The following is a 25,058-nucleotide window of genomic DNA, read 5'->3' as shown; positions in this document are numbered from 1 at the left end:
TTTATTTTTTGGGACAGAGAGAGACAGAGCATGAATGGGGGAGGGGCAGAGAGAGAGGGAGACACAGAATCAGAAACAGGCTCCAGGCTCTGAGCCATCAGCCCAGAGCCTGACGCGGGGCTCGAACTCACGGACCGTGAGATCGTGACCTGGCTGAAGTCGGACGCTTAACCGACTGCGCCACCCAGGCGCCCCTAGTCAATTTTTAAAAGTGAGGAAAGAAACCTAAATGGAAGCAAGGTTTCCACACTTCACTGGAAGTGATGTTATCCACTTTCACACATGTACAGTGTAATATCACAGCAACCAGGAAGAACACTATATAAACAATATACCCCAATAAACACTAAAAGTAAATCAAGAGGGAATCTTAAAATATGCTCAAGTAACTAAATAATCCATGGAAGGCAAAAAGATAGAAACAAGCAATCACAAAGAGGAACAGAAAACAAATGGTAGATGTAAGCCCTAACCTATTAGTAATTACCTTAAATATGAACTGTCTAAATTTGCCAATTATAAGGCAAACTGACAGAGTAGACTAAAAAAAAAAAAAAAACAAAAAACAAAAAACAAACTTTGTGCTATTTCTAAGAAATTCATTTTGAATTCAGCAACAGGTTGAAAGTACAATGACAGAAAAAGATATCATGCAAACTTAAAAAAAATAGGAACTGTTATATTCATATTAGATTCAGAGCACAGAAAATTTCAAGATACAAAGAGTGACCTTATATGATAAAAAGACCAGTCCACCAATAACGTATGATTCTAAATGGGTATGTACGAAAAAATGTTAAAAACTGAAAAAAGATATGCACCAAATTTCAGAGCCTCAAAATACATGAAGGAAAAAAAAAAGGGGGAAAGGAGAAAGACATGTACCAGAAAGAGACCTACAGAAATATGCTCCACTGATTTTTGACATATGTGAAAAAAGTAATTCACTGGAGGAAAGATAAAGTAGTAAATCTAGAATATGCACACAGAGCTCTCAAACTCAACAGTAAAAAAAAAAAAAAAAAAAAAAGTCAGGTGCACTCTTGGCATTTATCATAGAAATGAAAATTTATGTTTACCTAAAAATCACATGATTATTCATAGCAACTTTATTCATAATGGCTTTAGAAGCTTTTCTGAAGTCTGAAGTCTTTCAACAAGCAAATGGTTAAAAAGACTGGTAAATCCATAGCAAAGGAATAAACACTACTTGGCAATAAAAAGAAACAAATTATTGATAGTGAAAAAATCTGGATGACTTTCAAGGCTGAGTAAAAAAAGCCAATCCCAAAAGGTGACACATTATATGTGATTCACTTAATACAACATTCTTGAAATGACAAACTTAAACAGAGAACAGATTAGTGGTTGTCAGGGATTAGGGACTAGAGTGAGGACAGGGTAACGGTATGAGTGTGACTGACTTATATATAAAAGATCAACAGAAGGAATTCTTGTGGTGACAGAACTTTTCTGTATCTTAACCGTATTCTAGTTGTGATATTATACTAATGTTTTATAAAGACTTCCATTGAGGGAAACACGGTAAAGTATACACAGGGTCTGTGTGATTTCTTAACAACTATATGCCAAATTACATGATCTCACAATAAAAAGTTTAATTAAAAGGAAAGTGTTGGGGCACCTGGGTAACTCAGTCTGTTAAGTGTCCAATTTGATTTCAGCTCAGGTCATAATCTCAGGGTTGAGAGTGAGTTCCATGCTGGGCATGGAGCCCGCTGGAGATTCTGACGCTCCCCCGTTTGCTCACATGTGCATGCACTCTCTTTCTCTTTCTCTCACACACACGCACAAAAAAATGTGTTAAAGAAGATAAACAGATGAGTAGGTTTGGGAGTAAAGAAAATCAGTAGAGACAAAGAGGCACATCACCTAATAATGGTAAAGGATCAATCCACCAAGAAGACATCCACCAAGAAGACGTACTGAGGTTCAGAGTGTATGCACCAATCAAAAAATATTTAAGATACATAAAGTAAAAACTGATAGAGCTGAAAGGAGGAATGAACAAATCTACCATTATGGCGCATTCAAGACCCTTGTCTCTGAGCAACCAATAGTCAGAAAATCTGCAAAATCATCAATGAACAAAATCTACATCAACATTTATAGAACATTCCACCTATCAACACAGAATTCACAAATTCAAAAGCATTGGGGAGTCACGAAGATTAAGTTCTATTATGAAGAATCAAACTAGAAATCAGTAACAGAGGAAAATATTAAAAAACACTAGAAATTAAACAACATAATTTTATTTAAATAATGTCTGAAGAAAAAGTCTCAAAATAAATTCTAAAAAATACATAGGGAAAAAAATGAAAATCAAACATATTAAGAATATGGGATACAGCTAAAGCAAAGGTGAGGGAGAATAAAATTTAAAGCACTAAATGATTACATCAGAAAAGAGGAAAGGTTTCTAATCAATCACTGTTTCTATCCTCAATAACCTAGAACAAAAAGAGCAAACTAAACCAAAATAAGGAAGGAAGTAATAAACAGCAGAAATCAATGAAACTGAAAGCAGGAAAACAACAAAGAAATAAAAGCTGGCTTTTCAATATAATCAGTAAATTCAACAAATCTCTCAAGCAAGACTAACAAGTTCAAAAAAGAAAAACAAGCAAATTATCACTATGAGGAATTAAAATGGGTATGATCAGTTCAGATCTGCAGACATCAAAAGGATAAAAAGGGAATATTAAGAATTCTGCACACATAAATTTGACAACTTAAAAATAAAATGGATCAACTCCTTGAATAACACAAACTATCACAACCCACCCAATATGAAAGAAAACTTTAACAGTTCTACAAACATTAAACAAACTGAATTTGAAATTAAAACACTCCCCAAAAAGGGTATTTCTAGGCCAAGATGGTTTCATTGGAGAATTCTACCAAACATTTAAGAAATAATTAGTACCACTTGAACACAATCCTCTCCTAGAGAGCAGAACACTTTTCAACTCAATCATGAGGCCAGAATTAACCCTGGTGTTAAAACCAGACCAAGACAACATAAAACACCAAAACTACAGACCAGTATCTCTCATGAACTTAAACACAAAAATCACCAAACAATTAGCAAGTCCAATTTGACAATAACTAAATGGAAATGACTCAGATACACAATGGTGGTTCAATAATGGAAAATCCATTAATGTAATGTGCCATATCAAATAGAGGATAAAGAAAAGTTATTATATCAACCAACAGAAAAAGCATCTGACAAAAACCAAAAGCCTATATATAATAAAACTCAACAAGCAAGGTACAGAGGGGAACTTCCTTGAATTTGTAGAGCACTTACTACACTAATATAAAGCTTAATAAAGATAAATGCTTTCTCCTAAATCTGAGAACAAGGCAAGGTTTTCATCACTTTTATTACTCCTATTTGGCATTGTGTTAAAAGTTCTAGGCAGCATAATAAGGCAGGAAAAATGAATAAAAGGCATAAACATTTAAAAAGAAGCAGCACAAACTATCCCTATTTACAGATGACACGACTATCTACACAGAAGGCCCCAAGTGATCTCAATAAAAAAAAAAAAAAAACCCTTCTAAAATAAGTGAGTTCAGCAAGATCAAAAGATATATGACCAACATGTAAAAAATCAATTACATCTGACTATACTACCAACATACGGAAACAAAAATTAAAAATACAATACCATTAAAAAAAATAAAAACACCATTTACAATCACTACAAAGGAAATTGCACATTTAGGATAAATCAAACAAAACATGTATAAAATGTGTATGTTGAAAATTACAGAATACTGATGAAAGGAATAAAAAATAAATGGGGAGCTATACTATAGCTGAAGAGTCAACACAGTAAAAATGTCATTTCTCCCCAATGTGATCTCAGTGTTAACTCCTATCAAAATCTCATCAAGGTTTTTTTGTAGGCACAAAGTGAATATAAAATTTATAGGGAAAAGCAGAGTAGCTAACATATGGAAAAGGCAAGAAATCTTTCACTTAAAATTGGAGTAAGCACTCTATCTGATGTTAATACTTACTATTTACCTATACTAATAGACAGTGTAGTATTGACAGAGGAATTGAATAGGCACACAGATCAAGGGAGAATATAGAATTCAGGATTCAGACAAACATTACAAACTGATTTTTGACAAAGATGAAAAAACAGTTCTTCAGGAAAGGAAGGATAGCCTTTTCAATAAATTGTATGGGAACAAACGGGCATCTACAGGCAAAAAAGAGAATCTTGACTTGAATCTCACATATAAAAATCAACTAAAAACGGACCACAGATTTCAATATAATATGTAAAACTTTAAAATTTTAGGGAAAAAGAAAAAAAAAGAAAATCTTCAGGACCTAAGGCTGGCCAAGAGTTTTAGGTCTGACTTGACAAAAAGTATGATCCAGGGGCGCCTGGGTGGCTCAGTCGGTTGGGCGTCCAACCTAAGCTTAGGTCATGATCTCACAGTCTGTGAGTTCGAGCCCTGCGTCGGACTCTATGCTGACAGCTCAGAGCCTGGAGCCTGTTTCAGATTCTGTGTCTCCCTCTCTCTCTGATCCTCCCCGTTCATGCTCTGTCTCAAGAAATAAATAAAAATGTTAAAAAAATAAAAAGTATGATCCATAAAATGAAAAATCAAAGCTCATCAAAATTAAATACTTCTGCTATGCAAAAGATTCTCTAAAGAAAATGAAAAGATTAGCTACAAGAGTAGGACATAGTATTTGAAAAGCACATACCTCAGAAAGGACTAGAATATATGAAGAACTCAAAATTCAACAGTAAAAATAACCAGACATTTCACCAAAAACAATATACAGATGGTAAATAAGTACATGAAAAGATATCCCACATCACTGTCATCTAGAGTAATTCAAATTACACCACGAGATATCACAACATACCCAGCAGAATGAACAAAATAACATCTTTGATACCACCAAATGCAGGCAATGATATAAACTGGATCACTCATATATTGCCCAGGGAAATGTAAAATGGTATAGCAATTCTGGAAAATAGTTTGGCAGTTTATCATATAACCCAAGATTGCACTCTTGGACATTTATACCAGAGAAATGACAACTTATGTTCATGTAAAAATCTGTGCCTAAATGTTTAGTAGCCTTATTCCTAAAAGCCAAATACTGACAACAAACCACGTGTCCTTTAAACAGTTGAATGGTTAAATCAAATATGGTACATCTATGCCATGGAATACTATGCAGGAATAAAAAGGAATAAGCTGTTGATATATGTAACAACTTTGATGGATCTGAAGGGAATCATGCTGTAGGGGTAGGAGTATGCATACAAACGGATAGCAAGAGACACACTTCTGGTGATGAAAAAGTTGTGCATTATGATTATGATAGTGGTTATGCACATCTATACAATGTGACAAAAAGTACACAGAACTACACATACATATAAATAAGTGCCTGAAAAATTGATGAAATCTGAACATGGTCTGTAGATTGAACATATATCAGTTTCCTGATTTTGATATTAGGCTACAGTTATGCAAAATGTTACCACTGTGGGAAAGTGATGGAGGGTATGGGGGACCAACCTGTAGTTTAACAGAAAATTCCAATAAATCTATAGTTATTTCAAAACAAAATAAAAAAAAATTCCAAAAAACAAAAAACCTTCTGAAAAAGAAATATCCAGGCCCTGATGGTCTCACTGATGAATTTGAACAAATTTATTTAAGAGAAAAAAATACCAATCTTACAGAAGTATTTCTGAAAATAAAGAACAGTACTCTTTCAAATCAGTATGTGAGGGTAGCAAAACCTGATAAATGTGTACAAAAAAGGGATATTATTGGTCAATATTCCTTACGAATACAGACCAAAAAATCTTAACAAAAGGTTAATAAAATAAACAGAGCACCATATTTATAAACTAACAGACCACAGCTAAGTTAGGCTTACCTAGAAACAAAGGCTGATATAATACTGAAAGATTCAATGAAATGAATCACAAGAACTGTGGGGAGAGGATAATCAAATCTGAATCTGCTCAAGCGTTTGAAACGGAAAACTATCAATTAAAAGAAAACTGCAGTCCCCACCTCTCACCTCACCCCAAGAGTAAAAAGGGGCATTTAAAAAGATATCTCTAAGTCTCTTAGTAGTCAAATGAAATCAGGGAGAGTCTTATCAGCAACTGGAAAACATATACACAAAAGCTTGCCTGTGAGTCAACATCTTTACACTTTGTTGTTTTAAAGTTTATTGATTTTGAGAGACAGGGAGTGCGAGTGGGGGGAGGGGCACAGGCTCAGCGTGGAGCCTGACACAGGGCTCCATCCCAACACTGGGATCATGACTTGAGCTGAAATCAAGAGTCAGACGTCTATCCAACTGAGCCACCCAGTTGCCCCTATCATTACTATTCTGTCTTCAACTTCCTACTAGTTGTAGACTCTATTTAATAATTAATATTTTCATATTAAGGTTGACAAAATAAGAAATTGAATTTTGTTTAAAGATTTAGAATACCATTAACTGTGAGAATGATTTGGAACCTGTTGTCTTTTCACTTGCCTTTCAAATCACACATTAACTTATGACCTTAAGATATGTATCAAGTAGGGATTATGTTATTATAGAAGCTAGAAATCAAATTAAACCTTAATTTAAAAAATAATTTCTCCATAAAGAACACACAAGGTATTTTCAACTATTCTCAGAGAAACACTAAGGCTACAAAATCCTGTGATCACTGTCATTAACAGAGATACTACTGTGAACTCCTTGTGACTCATAAGTGCCGTTTTTTTTTCCATCACCATATCTCAAACCTTTCATGTGTCAATTTTGAAACTTCAAGTAGTAGAAGAACAATGGTTAGAGTATGTAAGTTCCAATACTGCTGCTAGAAATGACTTAAGGTGTACTAAAAAGAGGAAATACCAGTAGCCTCCTGCACACCAGGATGAAGAACAAAACAACAGAAGAAAATAATTTAACATAAAATATTATTTATTTCTAATTATACTTGATATTCATTGTGGTGTCCATAAATTGGAGTCTTACAGGAATAACCTTTAGAGACAACCTCCAGGAAGTTATGTTTGCATTCCTTCTCACCTTACCCCACCCCAAAGATGCGCCAAAGATGCATCTTCGTGCTCTTCTAACAATCTGTGCGAGGAAGAAAGAAGCCTATGCCTTTTAAGATTGAATAGCGTAGTACAGAAAAGGAAATATTAGCAATTGCTAATTGCTTGACTGGAAGTAGATAATATTGGGAATCTTTGCCTGTTTCTGTGAAAATTTGGGGTTCAGTTTCTTCAGGTGTAGAACAAACATTAATACGTATCTTGGCATATTATTATAAAGATTAAATAAAAGAACGTAACATATCATATAAGGTGCTTCATATAAGTAGGGAAGAAACAGTTCACAAATAGGGGTTCAAAAGAAAGGAGAAACATTCAGAGATGGTAGCTCTATTTTCATTATTTTCTAACCAGCAGCAAGCACATGCTAATCAAAATCATTAAGAATATTAGATAACTTATATCCCAAATGCCAAAGAAAACATGTGACTTACATAAAACACTTAAGAAATAAATCGTAAGATTAACAATGAAAACTAGTGATTATATTACAAATACACTTTTAATATTACAGATTGAGAATTTGTGAGTTTGCTTATTTGGGAAGTAATACCTAGAGATGAAGACCTAAAGCATAAAGTACACACCCCTCTGATGAATTTAAATCTTCTTTTTAAGAATTAAACACCTCACCTAATCAGAACAGAGTCCCTGGTATAGCCACCATCATATTCGGTAGTTTCTTCTAGTGCTTGGAAGTCTAGATTCTGCAAATTCAAGAAAATGTATCTTAATATATATACATCATTACAAACAATAAATCGATATATTTTTTGCAGACACTTTTTGCTTTCTTACCCGGCTTCCACATATAAGCAATTCAATTTCCTCTGGTCTGAATAAATATTTTAAGGGAGATTCATTGGTCACCATATGAAAACCTCTCCGAAAAGCCTTAAACTGTTTTTCTACTGATTTATTGAGAATGTAGTCAGAATAGAGATTGACAAATTCCTGCAGAAAACATTAACCACAAGAACTTCTTATAATATGCTATATAAACAAAACATAACAAGCTACTCAGCTGCACAGCTTTTAGTTTTGTTTTCATTTTCCCCAAGAAAGAACAAACACTCAAAAATATTTTTAAAGATTCAAACTTTATACATATAAAGGAAAATACAGGAATACCTCAGAGATACCGTGGTTAGTTTTGGCCCACTGCAATAAAGTGAATATTGCAATAAAGCAAGACAAATGAATTTTTTGGTTTCCCAGTGCATATAAAAGTAATGTTTACACTATATTGTAGTCTATTAAGATTGTAATAACACTATGTCCAAAACCATGTATATTCCTTAATTTTAAAAATACTTTACTGCTAAAAAATGCTAACCATCATTTGAGCTTTCAGCAAGTCTTAATCACTGATCGCAGATCACCGTAACAAGTATAATAATGATGAAAAAGTTTGAAATAAAATGAGAATTAACCAAATGTGACACAGAGTGAGCAAACGCTGTTTGAAAATTGGTGCTGACAGACTTCCTCGACACAAGGTTTCCACAGTTGATTTGTAAAAAACCCAACATATGCAAAATGCAATAAAGTGAAGCTCAATAAAATGAGGTATGCCTGTACCTTTAACAATTTCACAACTTTTTGCAATAGTAAATACTGAACTATAAAAAGCCCATGCAAACTAATTATACACGTAAGTTTCAAATTTGATACTGTATTAAACCAGACTTAAAATAAAAGCTGGGCCTTAATGCAATTTTGACATTCCCTCAACCAAGTGTACAAACACAGACACATTTAAACCATGTATACATCCATTTATAAAACCTAACAACTGCAATGTACCGGATTTGAGCAAACCAGGAAGCCTCATGTTGTCTGTGCTAGAATATTTAGGAAGCTGCCTACTGTATCCAGTTCAGCAAAAATGTGGGTGTTTTACTAGATACATAAGCTGTTATACCAAATTATAAAAGGCAAGTGAATCCTAACTTAGACATTATAATATTTTATCAAGTTACATTATTATAAAATGTTTTATGGCCATAATGTGTCACTCACTATCTACTATTCCTGCCCCCTTTCTTGAAAAGGGGTTTAGTGCCTAACTATGTGCTCTCATACCAGCTTACATCCAAGATTTAGAACACTGGGGCTATTTCATTTAAAAGAATTTGAGTATTTGATTTCTTGAGTTTTTGTATGGACTATTTTAGATACTTCTTTATCACAAGTATATATGCTTTAAAACTCTGTTAATAAAGAGACAAAGACAATGATGATATAAAAACATGTATTACCTTCCTGTTTTCATTTGTAATTGGAATTTTATCACCATTTTCCTTTAGATCATACATCATTGGATTACCAAAAAGGTCTGTCTGAGATATCTGGAAAGTGATCATCATGTCATCTTCTACATTCCCTTCATATTCCAGTAAATCTTTTAAACTCTGATATAGGACCTAACAACCAGAAATGACAAATTAGGCTACCACAGAGCTATAAAATATAAGTTAGCATCATTTTTCTTGGGGAAAAAAAATGACAACAAAGACTAAAGAATAGGAAGTATCCTTCTTGTCCCTCAAATAGTTTACTCTAAAGAAAGACTGTCAGTCACTGGTATGTCCCATCCAGTGCTGAGAAAACCACAGCATCAATTTAGCAATGGATTTCACACTGTGCTCTATGAGTGAACCTCAGGTGTCTCATAGTGAGGGAGGGATTCGAGACAGAAACAACATACTAACTGTAGCCACCAAGCCCCTTATCCAGAGCAGTTCTGATTTCACGTGGCAATCTCATGTGTTTTAAAAAACAAACATGTTTAAAAACCCTTTTCTACAGAATCAATTTTACAAAACCTGCTTGCTGAAAGTAATATATAATAAATTTCTTGAGTTTTTAGGTATTCATGGTACTGCAACAGGTTAAAACAACTTTAACTTATTAGGTATAAATATTAACAAGTGAAACTGATTCCAAATGAAAACTGTAGTTTTTTACATAAATTATAGTTTTGCTTTTAAATAAAGCTAAATGATCAAATAAAAAATGCCAGACTTACAGGGTGAGAGTCTCCCAGATCACGAAAAGTTCCTTTTTTCCCCATTAGCTTCCTGTAGACAACCATGGGAAAATGTACATCCAGTATACAGTTATTGTAAATAGCCAGACCCAGCACTATACCAATCAGAGTGAACTGACCCTCAGTTTCAAAAGAGGATGGATTAAACCAAAACAATTTTGTAGATTCATCATATGTGAACATACCTATAAAAAAGGATTTTAAAAAAATACATTACTTTTCTATTTTATTAAATAGACTAATGAACAATACAAACATAAAATAATTACACATGCAAACTTATACATAGTAGGCATACAAAAATTGCTTTTTCTATTACATCAGCACTTGAGAGACCACAGTTCAAATATATGTGATTGTTATAAATTGTGGCAAATGGTAGTATGTCATTTTAAGAAGCCAAGGAAAAAGGAAACAAGTAGCAGGCAATTTTGGCTGCATTTTTCAAAACGGAAAAATGTTCGTTAAATTCAATTCTCTAATCTTCTACTAATACAAATAAGAAATTAATTTACTACATCCACTGGTTGATTGAAAATGAATGCAAAACCAAAAGGAAAAAAGCTACCATATTTTTAAAATGTTTCACGTATAAAAACATGTTTAATCTACATGTGCTGTTTTCAAAAACCAATTTTAAATTTCATTAAAGAAAAGTTTTTGTTTTTCCAAAACTGCACAATGATCCTATGAAGTTTTTCTAACTCCTAACGAAGTCAGATGAAGTCAAGTACATAAACTTGAATAAATTTGATAAAAGTAGATTATGTCCAAAATCCAAGGCTATTTAATATACATACACGTTAATTGTGAGCCAGTGAGTAAAACAAAAGTAGTTTGTATTTGTAGCCTTCTTTCAATTTCATATGTTTTTCACTATTCGAAACCCAAGCTTGGAGATTTTTTTTGTAACATTCATCTTAAAAAGTAGGAATGTTTCAGGGCGCCTGAGTGGCTTAGTTGGTTAAGCGTCCGACTTCGGCTCAGGTCATGATCTCATGGTTCGTGGGTTCTAGCTCAGCTTCGGGCTCTGTGCTGGCGGCTGGGAGCCTGGAGCCTGCTTTGGACTCTGTGTCTCCCTCTCTCTCTGCTCCTCCCCCACTCACACTCTCTTTCTCTCTCTCTCTCTCAAAAATAAACATTAAAAAAACAATTAAAAAGTAGGAATGTTTCGTTTACCTATCTAAAACCATTACTAAGACAGAATTATCTTCTTCCCTTTAAACAAACAGAATATCTAAGGAAAGGTTATATGATACTTTAATGAATTTACGATTTTTCTTACTTTACTAAAATGTTTTTCAGTTGCTACTGTGCAACTGAATGAAAATATTTTAAGAATTAGGTCTGAAAAGGGCAATTTCTAATAGAACAAACTTTAGAAATCAATTTGGCACATAAATATGTCAATTCATATGATTTTTGAAAGCTTTAAAAATGTTTATTTTCACATTTAGCTTAAGTTAAATACAAAGGAACCGTAAAATGTCCCCTGGATCATAAGAGTACAAAGTAAGCTAGGATGTTTTTCTAATGGAAGTTACAATTCACAAAATAACAGTCTGAAAATTATCCAATTCTTATCTGAATTTCAGTTTAGATCTAAATTTTTTTACAAGTCTAAGTTACAAGATTCATTGAAGTAAAAAACTTCACTTAGTTATAAATATGGTATGAACAAAGTCAAGAACAGTTGAAAACAATAAATTTGATGAAATCTCACAAATGTATGTCCTTGGTCTCAAGAGCAATAAACTAAATTAATCAGAATATAAATTACACAGGTCATTACTCTCCTGTGTATGAAATGAAAGATAATAATTTTAAGGTTCAAAGTGATCTATTTTGGGCACATTTTTGCCAGGTCCCTGGAAGAAATGCACCATAAAAGGTAGTTCTTATAAAATATTCTATTTTGGTATATTTAACCAAATATTCCATATTTGGTATTTTTAACCATTTCAATTACTTTACTATCAAGTAGAACTGTTTATGTTTTTTTTCTGAAAGTATTTCTGCATATAATGTAAGTATATTTTATTTACAGCTAATGTTTTACATGTTGAGATACAAAGGAATCCAGAGCAAAGGTTTACCAAACCTATGAAGCTCATAAATTAATTTTCTATCACAAAAAAGGCATGGTTTTATGTGTCTTGGTTTACTTTGAACAAATTATATGCAAATTACACAGCTTTCTGATTATTAATAAACATTAGCTAAAATATATAGTCTTACTTTAACTACATTTATGTCATGAACTCAAAACGTCTATGTCCATTTGCACGTTTGTGTGTATATATGGCCAGCTAAGAACAATAACAGAAAAGTCAATTCAATGTACATACTGACAATCAACAGGCTGTAAGAGCTCAATTCTCAAAGCTTAAAGGAAATGATCTGCATTATTCTATGTCATATTCTTCACAATTCTAAAAGTACCTTTAGCGGAATCCTTTTCCTATGATGGTCATGCATTGTTTTTAAAAGTAAGCAAACCTGGTAACCAAGTAAGTGGTTACATCGCATAAACTGAATCAGTTCAGAATTATCTATCCAAGAAGCTGTTGTCTTTTACCACTTCCACTGTGCCTACTTGTCTACCAGTAAAATTCAAATCCTTCAACTTTCAGACTGAGATATGTAGATCAGTTTTTCCCAAACTGTTCAATGAAAAAACACTTCTGAGAGACAAATGTTATTAAAGGTGGGGTGGAAAAAGGCTTCTGAAGTTCAAAAAGTTTGGGAAAGCATAATATTAAGCCTCCTGAAATCCTGTAGTAAATAAACCTAATTAATTTGATACCAGTCAGGGTTTCCAAACTTTGTGCATGATACACTTGTGAGACATTCTCAACATTCTTCAGACAATTGTTGTATGAAACTCTCATTTCAGAAATGCCGTGAGTCTGAAGAATGTTTTCGAATAAAAAGAGCAAAGAAATCCTTCAATTGTTCTAATGTACCATTCTAAAGGGTTTTCAATTTGACTTACCTAAAAGGCAATTTCCTACAGTAAAATATTTGGCTAAGTAATCTAAATAAGAACTTGAATAAATGAGTGATGCACATCACTCCCCCAAACCCAAATTCAGTCATTTTCTGTGATTCTAGGAAATCTATACTGAAACCTACTGTTTACTCTTTGTAACTGAGAATATTTATAAACCTAGGTAAACAAACCCTTAAATCAAAAAGATATGACATCATGATCACATCACTAAAATATTTACCAATATCTGGATTGAAGATTTCCTCCACAACCAGCTGAAAAAATTCTTTGGAAACACCTCCCTCATCAACTCCTTGTTCTCCTTCAAATTCCACATACAACTGTTTCTTCAAGTCTGCAGGATTTTCCATAGCGATCATCTCTAGCTAGTGAGTGAAAAGATAAAGTGAAAAGAAGGTGACTGCCAGTTTAAGGATGAAAGCAAAATAAAAATAAGTAGAAAAAATAAAAACAAGGATTCAGGCTATGGAGCAAATAAAAGATACTGACTTTTGGTTTGTTTTAAATGGAAACAGGAAGCAAACCAGTAAAAAGCCAGTAAAGGCAAAGATTCAGTCTCACAGATAATGGAAAAATAGGACAGAAAAGAAATCGGCATAGAATAATAAAAGAGTTACTTTCTAACTATTGATTTGTCATGAAATTAACATACAGTAGAAAATTAAAATTAGATTTTCTGTTACTTCTGTATAACAAACCTGGGCTCTAAAGGTTAGGACATGGAAAGAAGTCAACACAGCCAAATACATAAGTGACTACTCAAACTAAATCATTTCAGCAAAAACAACAGAGTACAGAAGTTTGACTTCAAGTTTGTTTGCTAGTAAGTCTTTATGTTTAATAGAATAGAAACTAAGGAATTAAGTTTTGTTATCTATTAAGCCATGAATAAAATACTTTCAATTAAGAGAAGAAACATATTGGGTAAATAGGGAGCAGCTTATGGTCTCTTATAGCATTTAATACAAACTGCCACGTCTTGATGGAACCTAAGACATCTTATATATACTTTTTTTTGAAAGCAGATGAGATTTACGCTTGCTTACATCCTTACTTTTAATTTCTTACTAACAGTTACATTTTTCAACTATAAATCTTTACTAGATACTTTTTTGAATCTATAGAATACACAGTAAGTGATCTCAGTCATTAAGAGATTAATCAGAAAATACACACTAAATACTAATGTGAACTATTTATACTTCCAGTTTTTAATGTATTTGAAATTTACTAATAGCATGCCTGACTGATCACCCGCTTTATTTGCTAAACAGACTTAAAATGCCTTCTGGCGGTTAAAAAATTTGAAATTTGCCAAAACAGAGTATTTACAAGTGTTCAAGTTATTCCAACCATTGCAATTATAATTTTAAAAATGGTTTTGAGCAATGCAAACATCATCAAAACAACTGTACTATAGTCCTCAAGCAATTACTTTAGGTAACAGTACTGGTTTGGACATTCTAGTAGGTCTATAGAAAAATAAAATCTCAAATTCATGAATCCGGACAGTTGTCCTAGATCAATGTTTTTCAAACTGTCAACTGCCACTCATTAGTGGGCAGCCCAATTCATTTAGTGGTTTAAAACCAACAACGGGAGGAAAGAGAATGTGTTCCACATAGTAATGGCATCAACCATTTTGTGAAACTTTTGTTTCAACTATAAGTATAGACAGATACACATACATGTATGTACCTATGCTATGTAAAGTATCACTTTCCTACTTGGGAATACAGTCAAAAAAGTTTTAAGAACAAAGGCTGAAATAATCTAGATATCTTCAACTTTTGGAGTCTGTGAATTTAGAATCTTTAGCTTTAAGAAATGTCCTGTGTAACAATGGTCTTTAGTATTTACCAAAAAAAAAATTTATGCCAAGTTTTTAAAGATAATTTATTTTTGTGACAGAGTGTTGTGAATTGAGACAGAATAAATACTCTGTAGTTGTTCCAACTATCACTTAACTTTTAAACTTTAAATTTTAGCAAGCGACTCAGGTAAGCCTGTTTCCTCATCTGCAGAGAAAAAAAAGGGATAGTACTCTTCATACTGCAAAGATGTGAAGGCTTAATAAAAATATACAGAAGAGTTCTAGAGCAGACAATATTACTAAGATAACACATCATGTTGCAACCTTTTAAAACAACTTTGATCTTTGAACATAAGATTCATAATTTGATTTTATAGCCTAGTCCCAAGTTTGAAAGAACCTTGGGGAAAAATAGTTCCAGTTGGAAACCTGCTTCAAGCCACAGAAAATAAAGAATGCTGAGAACTAAATTAGAATTATCAGCTCCAATGTGGTTTACCCATCACGCCAACATCCTATATTGCCATGGAACGCATTCCTAGTTTCCTTCTTCCAGTTCCCACCTGCCTAGGTGTCAAAGGAATATAAGTCAATGTTTATATATATGCCCTTATAACACAAAGACAAATCTGCTTATATCAAAAGTATAATGCATTCTGAGGTGAAAAAACTGATTATCTGCTATTTAAATTATACTTCCTATAGTCCTCTTTATTAACATTCACAAATGAGAGCTGACTCCATTATCAATGTGATTGATATCTTTTAAAGGATTCGGTGTCGATTCTACAGGATTCAGAGGCCATGTGTTGTAGTCTTAGTTCCACCTAAGACACCTCATAGGACACTGAAACAAATTTATCTTCATTCCTTTTTTTTTTAAAAGATGTTCCTAATACCTTTTTTTTTTTTTTTTTTCTAGAGAGAAAGAGAGAACATGTGAGCAGGGGAGAGGGGCACATGGAGGGAAAGAGAATCTTAAGAAGGTTCCACACTCAGTGCAGAGCCCAACATGGGGCTCGATCCCACAACCCTGGGAACATGACCTGAGCTGAAATCAAGAGTCAGATGCTCAACCAACTGAGCCACCCAGGAGCCCCTAACTTCATTCTTATAAAATATTAAATGTCTGTCTGTCTCCATCAATCTCCACAGTGCTCTCCACCCTGAGTGCCAAAATAATTCAATATAATATTTTATAATTATAATTGTAAACATATAGCTTTCTTTCTTTGCTTTAGTTTCATCTATAAAATGAAAATGATATAATAAAAAATTAATATATGTGAAGCACTAGATGAATTCCCTGTACAACAACGCTTTTGTTATTGTTACTTTTATTTGTACTAAAAATTCTTTCAGGCATGCCTGAAAACCTAACAACCCAGATATTACAGAACAAAAATATTTCAGTAACAACACAAGAATAATATATAGCACTTATGTGCCAGGCACTATTCTCAGCACTTTACATATATCAATTCACTGCATTTTCACAACAATCTTATGAGGCCAGTAATATTATCAATCCCATTTTACAGATGAAGTCTCCAAAGTCATGAGAGGTTCAATAACTTGCTTTTAGTGTTAGTAAATAGAACAGATTCTAATCCAGAAGGAAGCTCTTAACTATTATGCCTTCCTGCCTCTCTTCAATAACTAGCAATAATCTTTTTTGAAATTGTAAGTGACTTTTATTTTCTTCATGTTTTCTGTATTTTCAATTAGTTTTTACAATAAACATGTATTTCAGAATCAGGATGTAGTCACATGTAAATATGTAAAAAGAATGATTTTAAAAATAGATGGCAACTGAACTCTGCAGGCAAAAATTTCCATTACCTATGTTCTATACTTAATATATATAAGTATTTATATATACTATATACTTAATATATACCTAGGTATATATTAAGTGGTTCTGTAAAATACTTTATCATTTATGTATACATGGGCAGTCTACCTTTAAAAACAATGTTTACTTTTAATTATAGCATAAAATTTGCCAGTTACCATTTGACAAAGGCCATTAAGGGGCTACATTTTTATTTTTCTTAAACACAACCACTTCTGACCCACTGTTCAATCAGAGAATGATTTCAGAACTGAATTGTAAAGGTATACAACTTTCTGTAATAAATACATAGCATTTAAAACAGAATTATGAAAATCAAAAGCTGTCTTGAATACAGGATACTTGGAAATTGAAAGACTAGGTCAGTGAACATTCTGAAAAGGAGTATTTGTATGCATCCTTGAATTGAAATCATTTAGTATACAGACTTGTAGTTTTATATATAGGTTTTCTTAAAGTAGGGTATATTTTGTATTAATTTAATATGAAGACTAGCAAAATGCAGATTACTGGGTTAAAATAAACAACAGACTGGATGTAATAACATCTACCTCTTCCTTATATGACTTCCTCTTCTTACTAAGACTCTTGATTTCATCAATTGTTGGATAAAACGATTTTCAATTTCTGAACTTTTAATTGGCCATGATGATGAAATCCTAGAGAGATCATTTTTTAAAAAAATTGATCTGGTATCAAAGCATTCCCAGAATACCTAGGTAGGATGACATCTTAATATAAAAATATCATACTTGCCAGATGCAAAAGCGTTAAAAGGAAAACCCTATCCTTTAAAATCTTACAGTATTCTGGGCTATTATTATTCATGACAAAGTTATCTTTACCAATAGTTGAAAAAATTCCTTAATGGTATGGATATTTAAGTAGTATTCACATAAAATAGACCTAATTCTTAAGAATGCCTACGTTCTCTAAGAATGGCTGGCTTAAAACAACTTCAGTCAACTTATTAGACTCTATGGTTAAACAGTTTGTTTACACCTTTAAGCTACTGACTGGAGCAAGATCTTTAGATTATTTAAGTATATTTAATTTTTTCATTTATCTATGAACAGATAAAGTGTTTTTTTTGTTTTTTTTTGTTTTTGTTTTTGTTTTTTTTTTACTATTTTACACATAAAGTTTAGATGTTTCGGTAACAGCCAAATCATTTAATCATATCTGCTTGTGAGACCAGGAACCCTGAGTTCTAACAGTTCCAATCCTGCCATTAATTTATACAGGCCAGAATCTGAGATTCATTTTTCTCACATGTAACAGTAAGGAGTTTCACAAATTTCATTTTTTTAGATTATTATATGATGCGGAGAATCTATGTAGATCTGCTTCATTCTCCTAATCTCCTTTGAGTACATAAATCAGACATGAAGTTAATTTCCTTTAGAATAAATCTTAAGAAACAATAATCATCATTGCATTAAGCACAATAAAGTGAATGTACAAGATAAAATTAATCATACTCAGAACAGCACAAGATAATCTGATTCTTAAAGCACTGTAGATCAATTGTTAAATAAAAGAATCAGGTTTTATTTAAATAACTAAGGGTGTGTGTCAAGGAAAATACTGGGGGCTGGGTCAGACAGTACTGTTAGAGCCCAGAAAAAATGAATGATTTTTTTACAGGGGACTGAGCAGAACTAATTGGTAGTAGGGGGCTTTTCATTTGTGCTTATCATCTTTATCTGTTCCAGTTCACAGTTTTGGACTTTCCTATCCAGTTCTACTCAGCCATTCCTTTCAGTCTTTAGATCCCCACTCAAAATTCTAGGATTCCCAGAACCAAGAACCTAATCTGAACCAAGTCTCAGACCACTGTCAATCCTATTTCTACACCTGCTATTTTCACCACCTTTTCAAAGACTGCCAGTTTTCCCAGTATGTACTTGTATATAAAAATGGCCTCAATAAATATGTATATATAAACCATACTAGTTGCTATCTTCCCAAATACTGGTTTGCAGACTGGCTTTATGGGAGTATCTGTGGACATGACCAGAAATATAGATTTCTAGGCTCCACACCAGACTTCCTAATCTGAATCTCTAGAGGGCAGAACGTTGAAATTTTTCTTTTAAACAAATTTCCCATTCTGATGTGAAGACAGTTCAGGGTATGTCATAGATGGCAATACTGTCTTCCATGATACTCATACTCTCCTAACATAATCTAAGATAAAAGTATGAATAAAATTTTATATCCTTTTCCTTTGGGAATGCTTGGTCTAAGAAAAATGACAAAATATCTACTTTTAAAAGAATACACAAATACACAAATGTTATGAGTAAAATACTATAAAAACCTTATGTTAGAATTGTTTTAATTCAAATGAGCTCATAACTATCACTGTACTATTTTCTAAGAAACAATAAAAAATAGTGAAAGTAAGCCCTGGGGGAAACATTCCAGCAACTTACAGGTATGGGAGTAGTTCTTAAATGATTCTGAGATACCTACCTGTGAAAAGGCAGTTAATATTTTACCATATTTCACTGATTCTAAAATTCATTTTTCTGTTTTTGCACTTTAACATCTCTGAAATTATGGATATACCATACAACTGGTAGCATCTCACAACTAACTGGCAGTCTTTTTTTCTTTTTTAGTAGTAATAGTGGGTCCTATAACCAATAGCATTTAAGGTTCAATAAAATAACTGTAAACACTAATTCAGCTGTCACCAAAGATAGTTCCTCTAGAAAAAACTCCAGTTAGGAAATAATCTGCTAGTCTGGTCTGAATTACATGGTATGAGAAGGTGGCAAACATATTTTTCATTTAAAAAAAATCTGTAATTATCAACTGAAGGTACTACCCCTCCCTTTTCCTCCATGACAGTCAGCCTGACAATTAACTGAAAAATAGGACCTAACAGAAAACATACTCAAGACTGTCATATATGTAGTCACTATTTTCTGGGTCTCATTTGTATACTAAGGAGATGAACTCCAAGCCTCCTTTTAGCTCTTAAAGCCTACAATCCTATAACCTTAATTATTTAATTATTAATATTGAGCTCACCACAAAGTTTCTCATTTCCTCTTTTTCCTGACCCTAAATTAGCAGGCCATAAGAAAGTGGTCAATAGGTTTATTTTGTCTGTCAAACTGACATAGAAGAAAGAATGAGGCTTTAAAAAAGCAAAGTAGATCCTTGAAGAATAAGATGTTAAAACCCATCAGTACTTTTGGGAGTTCAGCTGAGAGGATGTCCTTAAACTACTTTTTGTTGTAAACCTTTTACTTTTTGCTACTAAAATACTATAATTTTTATCATAATCACACATTCTATGAATACTTTTTAAAAAATAGAGCATCAATTAACTGACTCACAAGGCTATTTTGATGATTTTATTTTTCTGGCCCTTCATATTGTTATTAAAAAAGAAAGCAAAAGAAAAAAGGGAAGAGTAAAATTTGCTTAGTATGAATATTTAGAGCCCCTAAGAAGCTTCTCGGTGGTCATGATTCATCTTTACATCTTTACTGCTTAGCAAAATGCCTCACACAGAAGATTTCTAAATCAAACTGCTTTTGTGGACTGGTAATTTAAGTACAGGTATTATCTAGTGAATCCTAATTTATAACTGGTCAAATTATAATATTCAGGTTTGGTATAATGAAGCAGAACTCACTAAAAAAACCCAATTTCTTAGCATAATTAAAAAGTTCAGTTAATCTTATCCTAACATATGCTTTAAAAAAGGCCTTATAAACCAAAATGATTGTTTCCTCAAAGTTCTAGATGATAGAATAAAGTAAGTATACAACAAGTACTTAAACTTTCGTTGATTCTTAGCCTTGCTTTACTAAGGGGGTGGTGGTGGGAAACAAGGCGGGGGAAGGAAAATAAAGTTGGGTAGATTTCTTAGCAGAAGGCAGATAAGGAAGGTGGACAACATTTTTTTTTAAATTCTGGATTGAATCTTATACAGAGTGATTTCACTGCTTTTTAAAAGCCAGGCACAGCTTTTGCTGGAAATAGATGAAAGAATCCCAACTCAAGAAGCCAAACATAAAATGTGTTGTTTTGGGATATGCAGTTCTGCTCTAACAATCGAAATTCATAGAAGACTTCAATGTCCTTTTCACAAAACATCACTCACACTTTTGTAAGATACCCTACTTTCTGCTAAATTATGTAAAGTTGCTGGCTGCCTGATGATGAGTTGTTAAGTATATTAATTATTTATGTAGCTCAAAACTACAGGAGTAAAATAAAAAGAGCATCAGAAAGCAAGCAACAGTAATTACTCCAAACAATTAATGCCTCTTTCTGCCGCTGTTGAAAAACTGCTTGAGTTGTTTAAATAGTGTAGAACTTTTCTTCAATACTGGAAATATATTTGATGTTTTAAAAAACCAATTAACAAACAAAAGAGGCATAAAAATCTCGAAAACTTTTAAGTTTCTGAGGTGTCAAACAACTTTTTCCACTGGTTAAGTTTTATGAATATTCAGATTTAGACAAACCAATTCTAAAGCTAAAATATATTTTAAAATAAATACCACAATTTCCTAGTTGTGTCATGGTTTATCTTCCACTAGTATGGAAGGTTTACTGCATCTTAATTTTAGCTGGCATCAAATTTTACTTAAAGTGGTTAAAAAAAAGAACTAGTAATGATGGGTGTATCTAATATTCTGAATACAATAAAATCCGGCAATAAAGCACCCTATGGCAAATGTAAATTTTGGTACATGATTGGCAACTGGTTTCTGTCTTCTGAACAGGCCTGCACTCTTACTTAAATGGGGGCAGTAAAATTCTTATTTTCTGCTGCGGGAAGGAATGAACAAAAGGCAACAATCTGGAGATACAGGAAGTTAGAAGGTGGGTACTTGTATTCCCAATATTCTCCTAGCTCAATCTCCCTGGATTGGGTTTATGAAACAAGGCACCATTAATTTCAAGAAATCCTGGAATAGCTGCTGTTTTCCTAGAAGTTCCAACAAACTCCAAGACCCAGAGTAGTTCATACAGATTATTTAAGTGGTTAAGAAAATACCACAATCAGGCAGTGCCATTCAGGGGCATTATGAGTGACCCAGCAGGAACTCTTACCGGCAACTCACGCTAAAGTGTCTAGATCACTTCAACTTCACAATAACCCAACTCTAAACTTTACGTTTAGAGTTTGTGAATTTTTGAATACCACTTATTATTCTATGGTATGATTTTATTGTACCACTCTTCCCAGTTAAGGCTTGACATTCATACTTATTACTGTCTCCACATTCCCCTTGTTCTTGTGTTCTAGTCTTTTCCCAACATCCACTTGTCTTCTGAATAGAGAAAAAACTTTTGGGGTTAGTTGTCGATATTTAGAAAATCTTTTTCAAAGACAAAGTGACCATTATTTAAGACAACCAATAGTTTGTGGGACGCATTTATAAATTTGGACAGGAACAACAAAAGTATAATATTTACATTTATAATACAAAATGTCCATGTGTTCCTAAACCATGTAATACATTTTTTTTCAGAGTCACTTATAAAATGAATTCACTGAACTGTATTACAATCTCCCCAGCATTAGGTATGTATTCTAGTACTAATTTTTAAGCATTAGCCCAACTTACCCGGACAAGTGCATCATCTATGATATGGTCACGTCTGACTTTGAGTCTCAAATATGGATTCAACTGCTGTCCTTGAACTAAGCTGTAGAGAACAGTGATTCTTCGTTCACTGTACATGCGAATTCTATTGTCATAATATAATCCCAAATTCTTTGTGACAGCATTCAATATAAAGGGACATGTCATGAAAGAGAATTTGTTCTCTGTTTCTACTTTGAAAAAAGTATAGTCTTTATCCATTTCTAGAACATCATTCAGTGGTTCATTAATAAACTCTTCAAAAGGGATAAGTGGTTTTCGACAGTCCAGAGTTTTAACACCAAGTTCAGTTTCCAGTGGGTCCACTCGAGGACCTTTCTTGTTTCTTCTTTCCTCTCCCAAAAGCTCCTGAAGTGTCAATTCACTTGACTCAGGGATGGGCTCTTCATCATCTTCTTCATTATGATTTGTGTCCACTTCCCCACCCACTACATTTGCATAGTAAACCATTTTCAAGCACTTTGAAGCAGCAACAATAGCATCATCATCATTCACTAGATTGCGACTGTTAAATTCATTGCTTATGACCTTGTAAGTAATAAGTTGCTGAAATGTTTCCATCATTCTGCGAATCTGGTCTGCACTGTATTTAGACCACAGTCTAACCAATTTTCCTTGGGCTGCAAGGGGTAGCTTACTCATTGCTTTGCAAAATAATGGCAAAGCCATTTCCAGATATTCAGGACTGTGGAGATTTCTATTCTCCATTACAATAATGAATAAATTCAGATAATTAGGATCTCGAGAGTATACATTGTGATATGTCAAGTCACATTCCACATTAGGTGACAAATATACAAGTGCATTGAGAAAAGCAGTTTCTATTTTTTCATTAGAGAGTAATCTGGTGTAGACCCTTCTAATGGCCTCAATATCCACAGACACATCATCAGGGCCTAATTTTTGTAAGTTGTTATCTCCTTGTGAACTATCACTTATCCTTGAAGAAGATGCTTCTGAATCTTCTTCCATAGCAGCAGCAGCAGAACATGCAGCTTTTTCCTTTTCATCCTCATCTTTGTCTTCATCCTTTCCTTGAAGAGATTTCAGTTCTTCCTTGGTGTGTTGCTTGACTTTCCGAAAGCTCTGTACCAATGCCTCAGCACTAGAAAAAACTCTTCCAATAACACGGATTAAAGGGGAATAATCCTCTCTCTCTCTACATAATTCAAGAATTTCATATACCGTATCTTCTGTTAGGTAAGTCACATCTAGAAAATTAAAGAAAAAAGGAGAACATTTATTTTTTAAGTATGTTTACTTTGTCTTAATAAGTTCTAGTGAAAAGTAAAATAGCCAAAACATTTTGTACTCAATACCATTTATGATGTACAGCTCTTTTAAAATGTATCTAATACTTAGATTCAACAAAATATATTTTATCTATTTCTTTCCATGAAATAACAGAAACAACCTCACCCATTCTTTTACATTCTTTCATTAATACACAGCATTTAATGAGTTTAAACTCTTTTCATAATCACAGTAGACTACAGCTTTAATTTGTAAATATGTGAACCAAGCCATCATGTGATTTGACTCATCACACCTCTTTACAACCTCACTTTAGAGAAGAAACACTGTTCTTCTGAGAGGTTTCTTCCTTATTTCACTACTCTGTTCTCAAAAGACTGAGAAGGCAAGAAAGGTTCCTTCAGTATTCTCTTTGATAAACCACCCTTGTCTTACTTTTGTATTATCTGAAAATCAAACTGGTTCCTTTGGAGTCTTCATTTTTAGTTTTTTTGCAGGGTGGTTATTCTGTGGGTGATTGACAAGAATTAATACACCGTTTCTCATAAAACCTGAAGTTGACAAACACTGCCATCTGCAGCCAGGAATCAGGTTGCAACAAACCTTACAGAGTAACAGGAAATAGTTACGGGGTCAGGCCAAGGCTTTTCCTTCTGGCTAATGGGGTGATGCTCCCAGAATGCTCTGGAAGCTATGTGTTAAAAGTAATAATGTCACTACAGCTGCATTTCTGAATGACTGTGTGAAGCAGAATTTTGCCAACCTAGAATATCATGGCTGTCAGATGAGCTAGAAATAAAGTTCCACTTTGTCTAATAAGCTAGTGCTCTTTCTAGTATCTACTTAATATTGCAGTCTAGTTGATCCTTACTTAATACAGAAAGAAGCTTTTCAGCTTTTTCCATCTTGCCTTCAGAGTCTTTAAAACACCAGTAATGACTGTCCCTCTAAATTAAGCTTAATCTTTCTTGGTACTTTTCTTGTATATATAAAAATTTTATAAGGAAGATAAGCTGTTTTTGCACTTAGTTACCATTGTTTTTGCTGTCTGTAGTACTTAAATCCAAGGTAGTTTTAGTATGTTTTTTCTATTATATCCGTTCTCCCCCATTAAGAAATAACCCTATAAGAGGCAAAAATGACAGGAGGCAAGGAAAAGCCAGACCAAATATCAATTTATTACACATTTTCAGAATTACAGTAATGTTAATAAATTGAAATTCAAATGAAATCACAGAAGAAACAAAAAGAACATTTCAAGGATTTTGGAGATA

The 25,058-nt window shown here is 33.2% G+C and overlaps 2 protein-coding genes across 13 annotated transcripts in view; one reads left to right on the top strand and one right to left on the bottom strand.

Moving 5' to 3' along the window:
• The window catches only part of LOC147580353 (uncharacterized), a 161,672-nt gene extending 144,994 nt beyond the window's left edge, over positions 1-16,678 (top strand). For all 4 annotated transcript variants that reach the window (XR_015252822.1, XR_015252821.1, XM_086711345.1 and 1 more), the window contains one exon: positions 15,956-16,678. The gene's annotated coding sequence lies outside the window, so the exon portion shown is untranslated. The remainder of the gene's footprint in view (positions 1-15,955) is intronic.
• UBE3A (ubiquitin protein ligase E3A) overlaps positions 1-25,058 on the bottom strand; it is a 95,136-nt gene that overhangs the window by 13,164 nt on the left and 56,914 nt on the right. For all 9 annotated transcript variants that reach the window (XM_086711335.1, XM_086711343.1, XM_086711337.1 and 6 more), the window contains 6 exons: positions 22,492-23,741; positions 13,441-13,585; positions 10,187-10,392; positions 9,417-9,581; positions 7,954-8,109; positions 7,789-7,862 (listed from right to left, as the gene is read on the bottom strand). In XM_086711335.1, coding sequence (XP_086567461.1) covers positions 7,789-7,862; positions 7,954-8,109; positions 9,417-9,581; positions 10,187-10,392; positions 13,441-13,585; positions 22,492-23,741 — 1,996 coding nt within the window. The remainder of the gene's footprint in view (positions 1-7,788; positions 7,863-7,953; positions 8,110-9,416; positions 9,582-10,186; positions 10,393-13,440; positions 13,586-22,491; positions 23,742-25,058) is intronic.

This window comes from Puma concolor, chromosome B3 (assembly GCF_028749965.1).
Source record: "Puma concolor isolate L17-30 chromosome B3, mPumCon1.1.hap2, whole genome shotgun sequence".
NCBI classification, from domain to species: domain Eukaryota; kingdom Metazoa; phylum Chordata; class Mammalia; order Carnivora; family Felidae; genus Puma; species Puma concolor.
The sequence above is the reverse complement of the archived record's forward strand: the minus strand, read 5'-3'. Positions and strand labels throughout refer to the sequence as shown.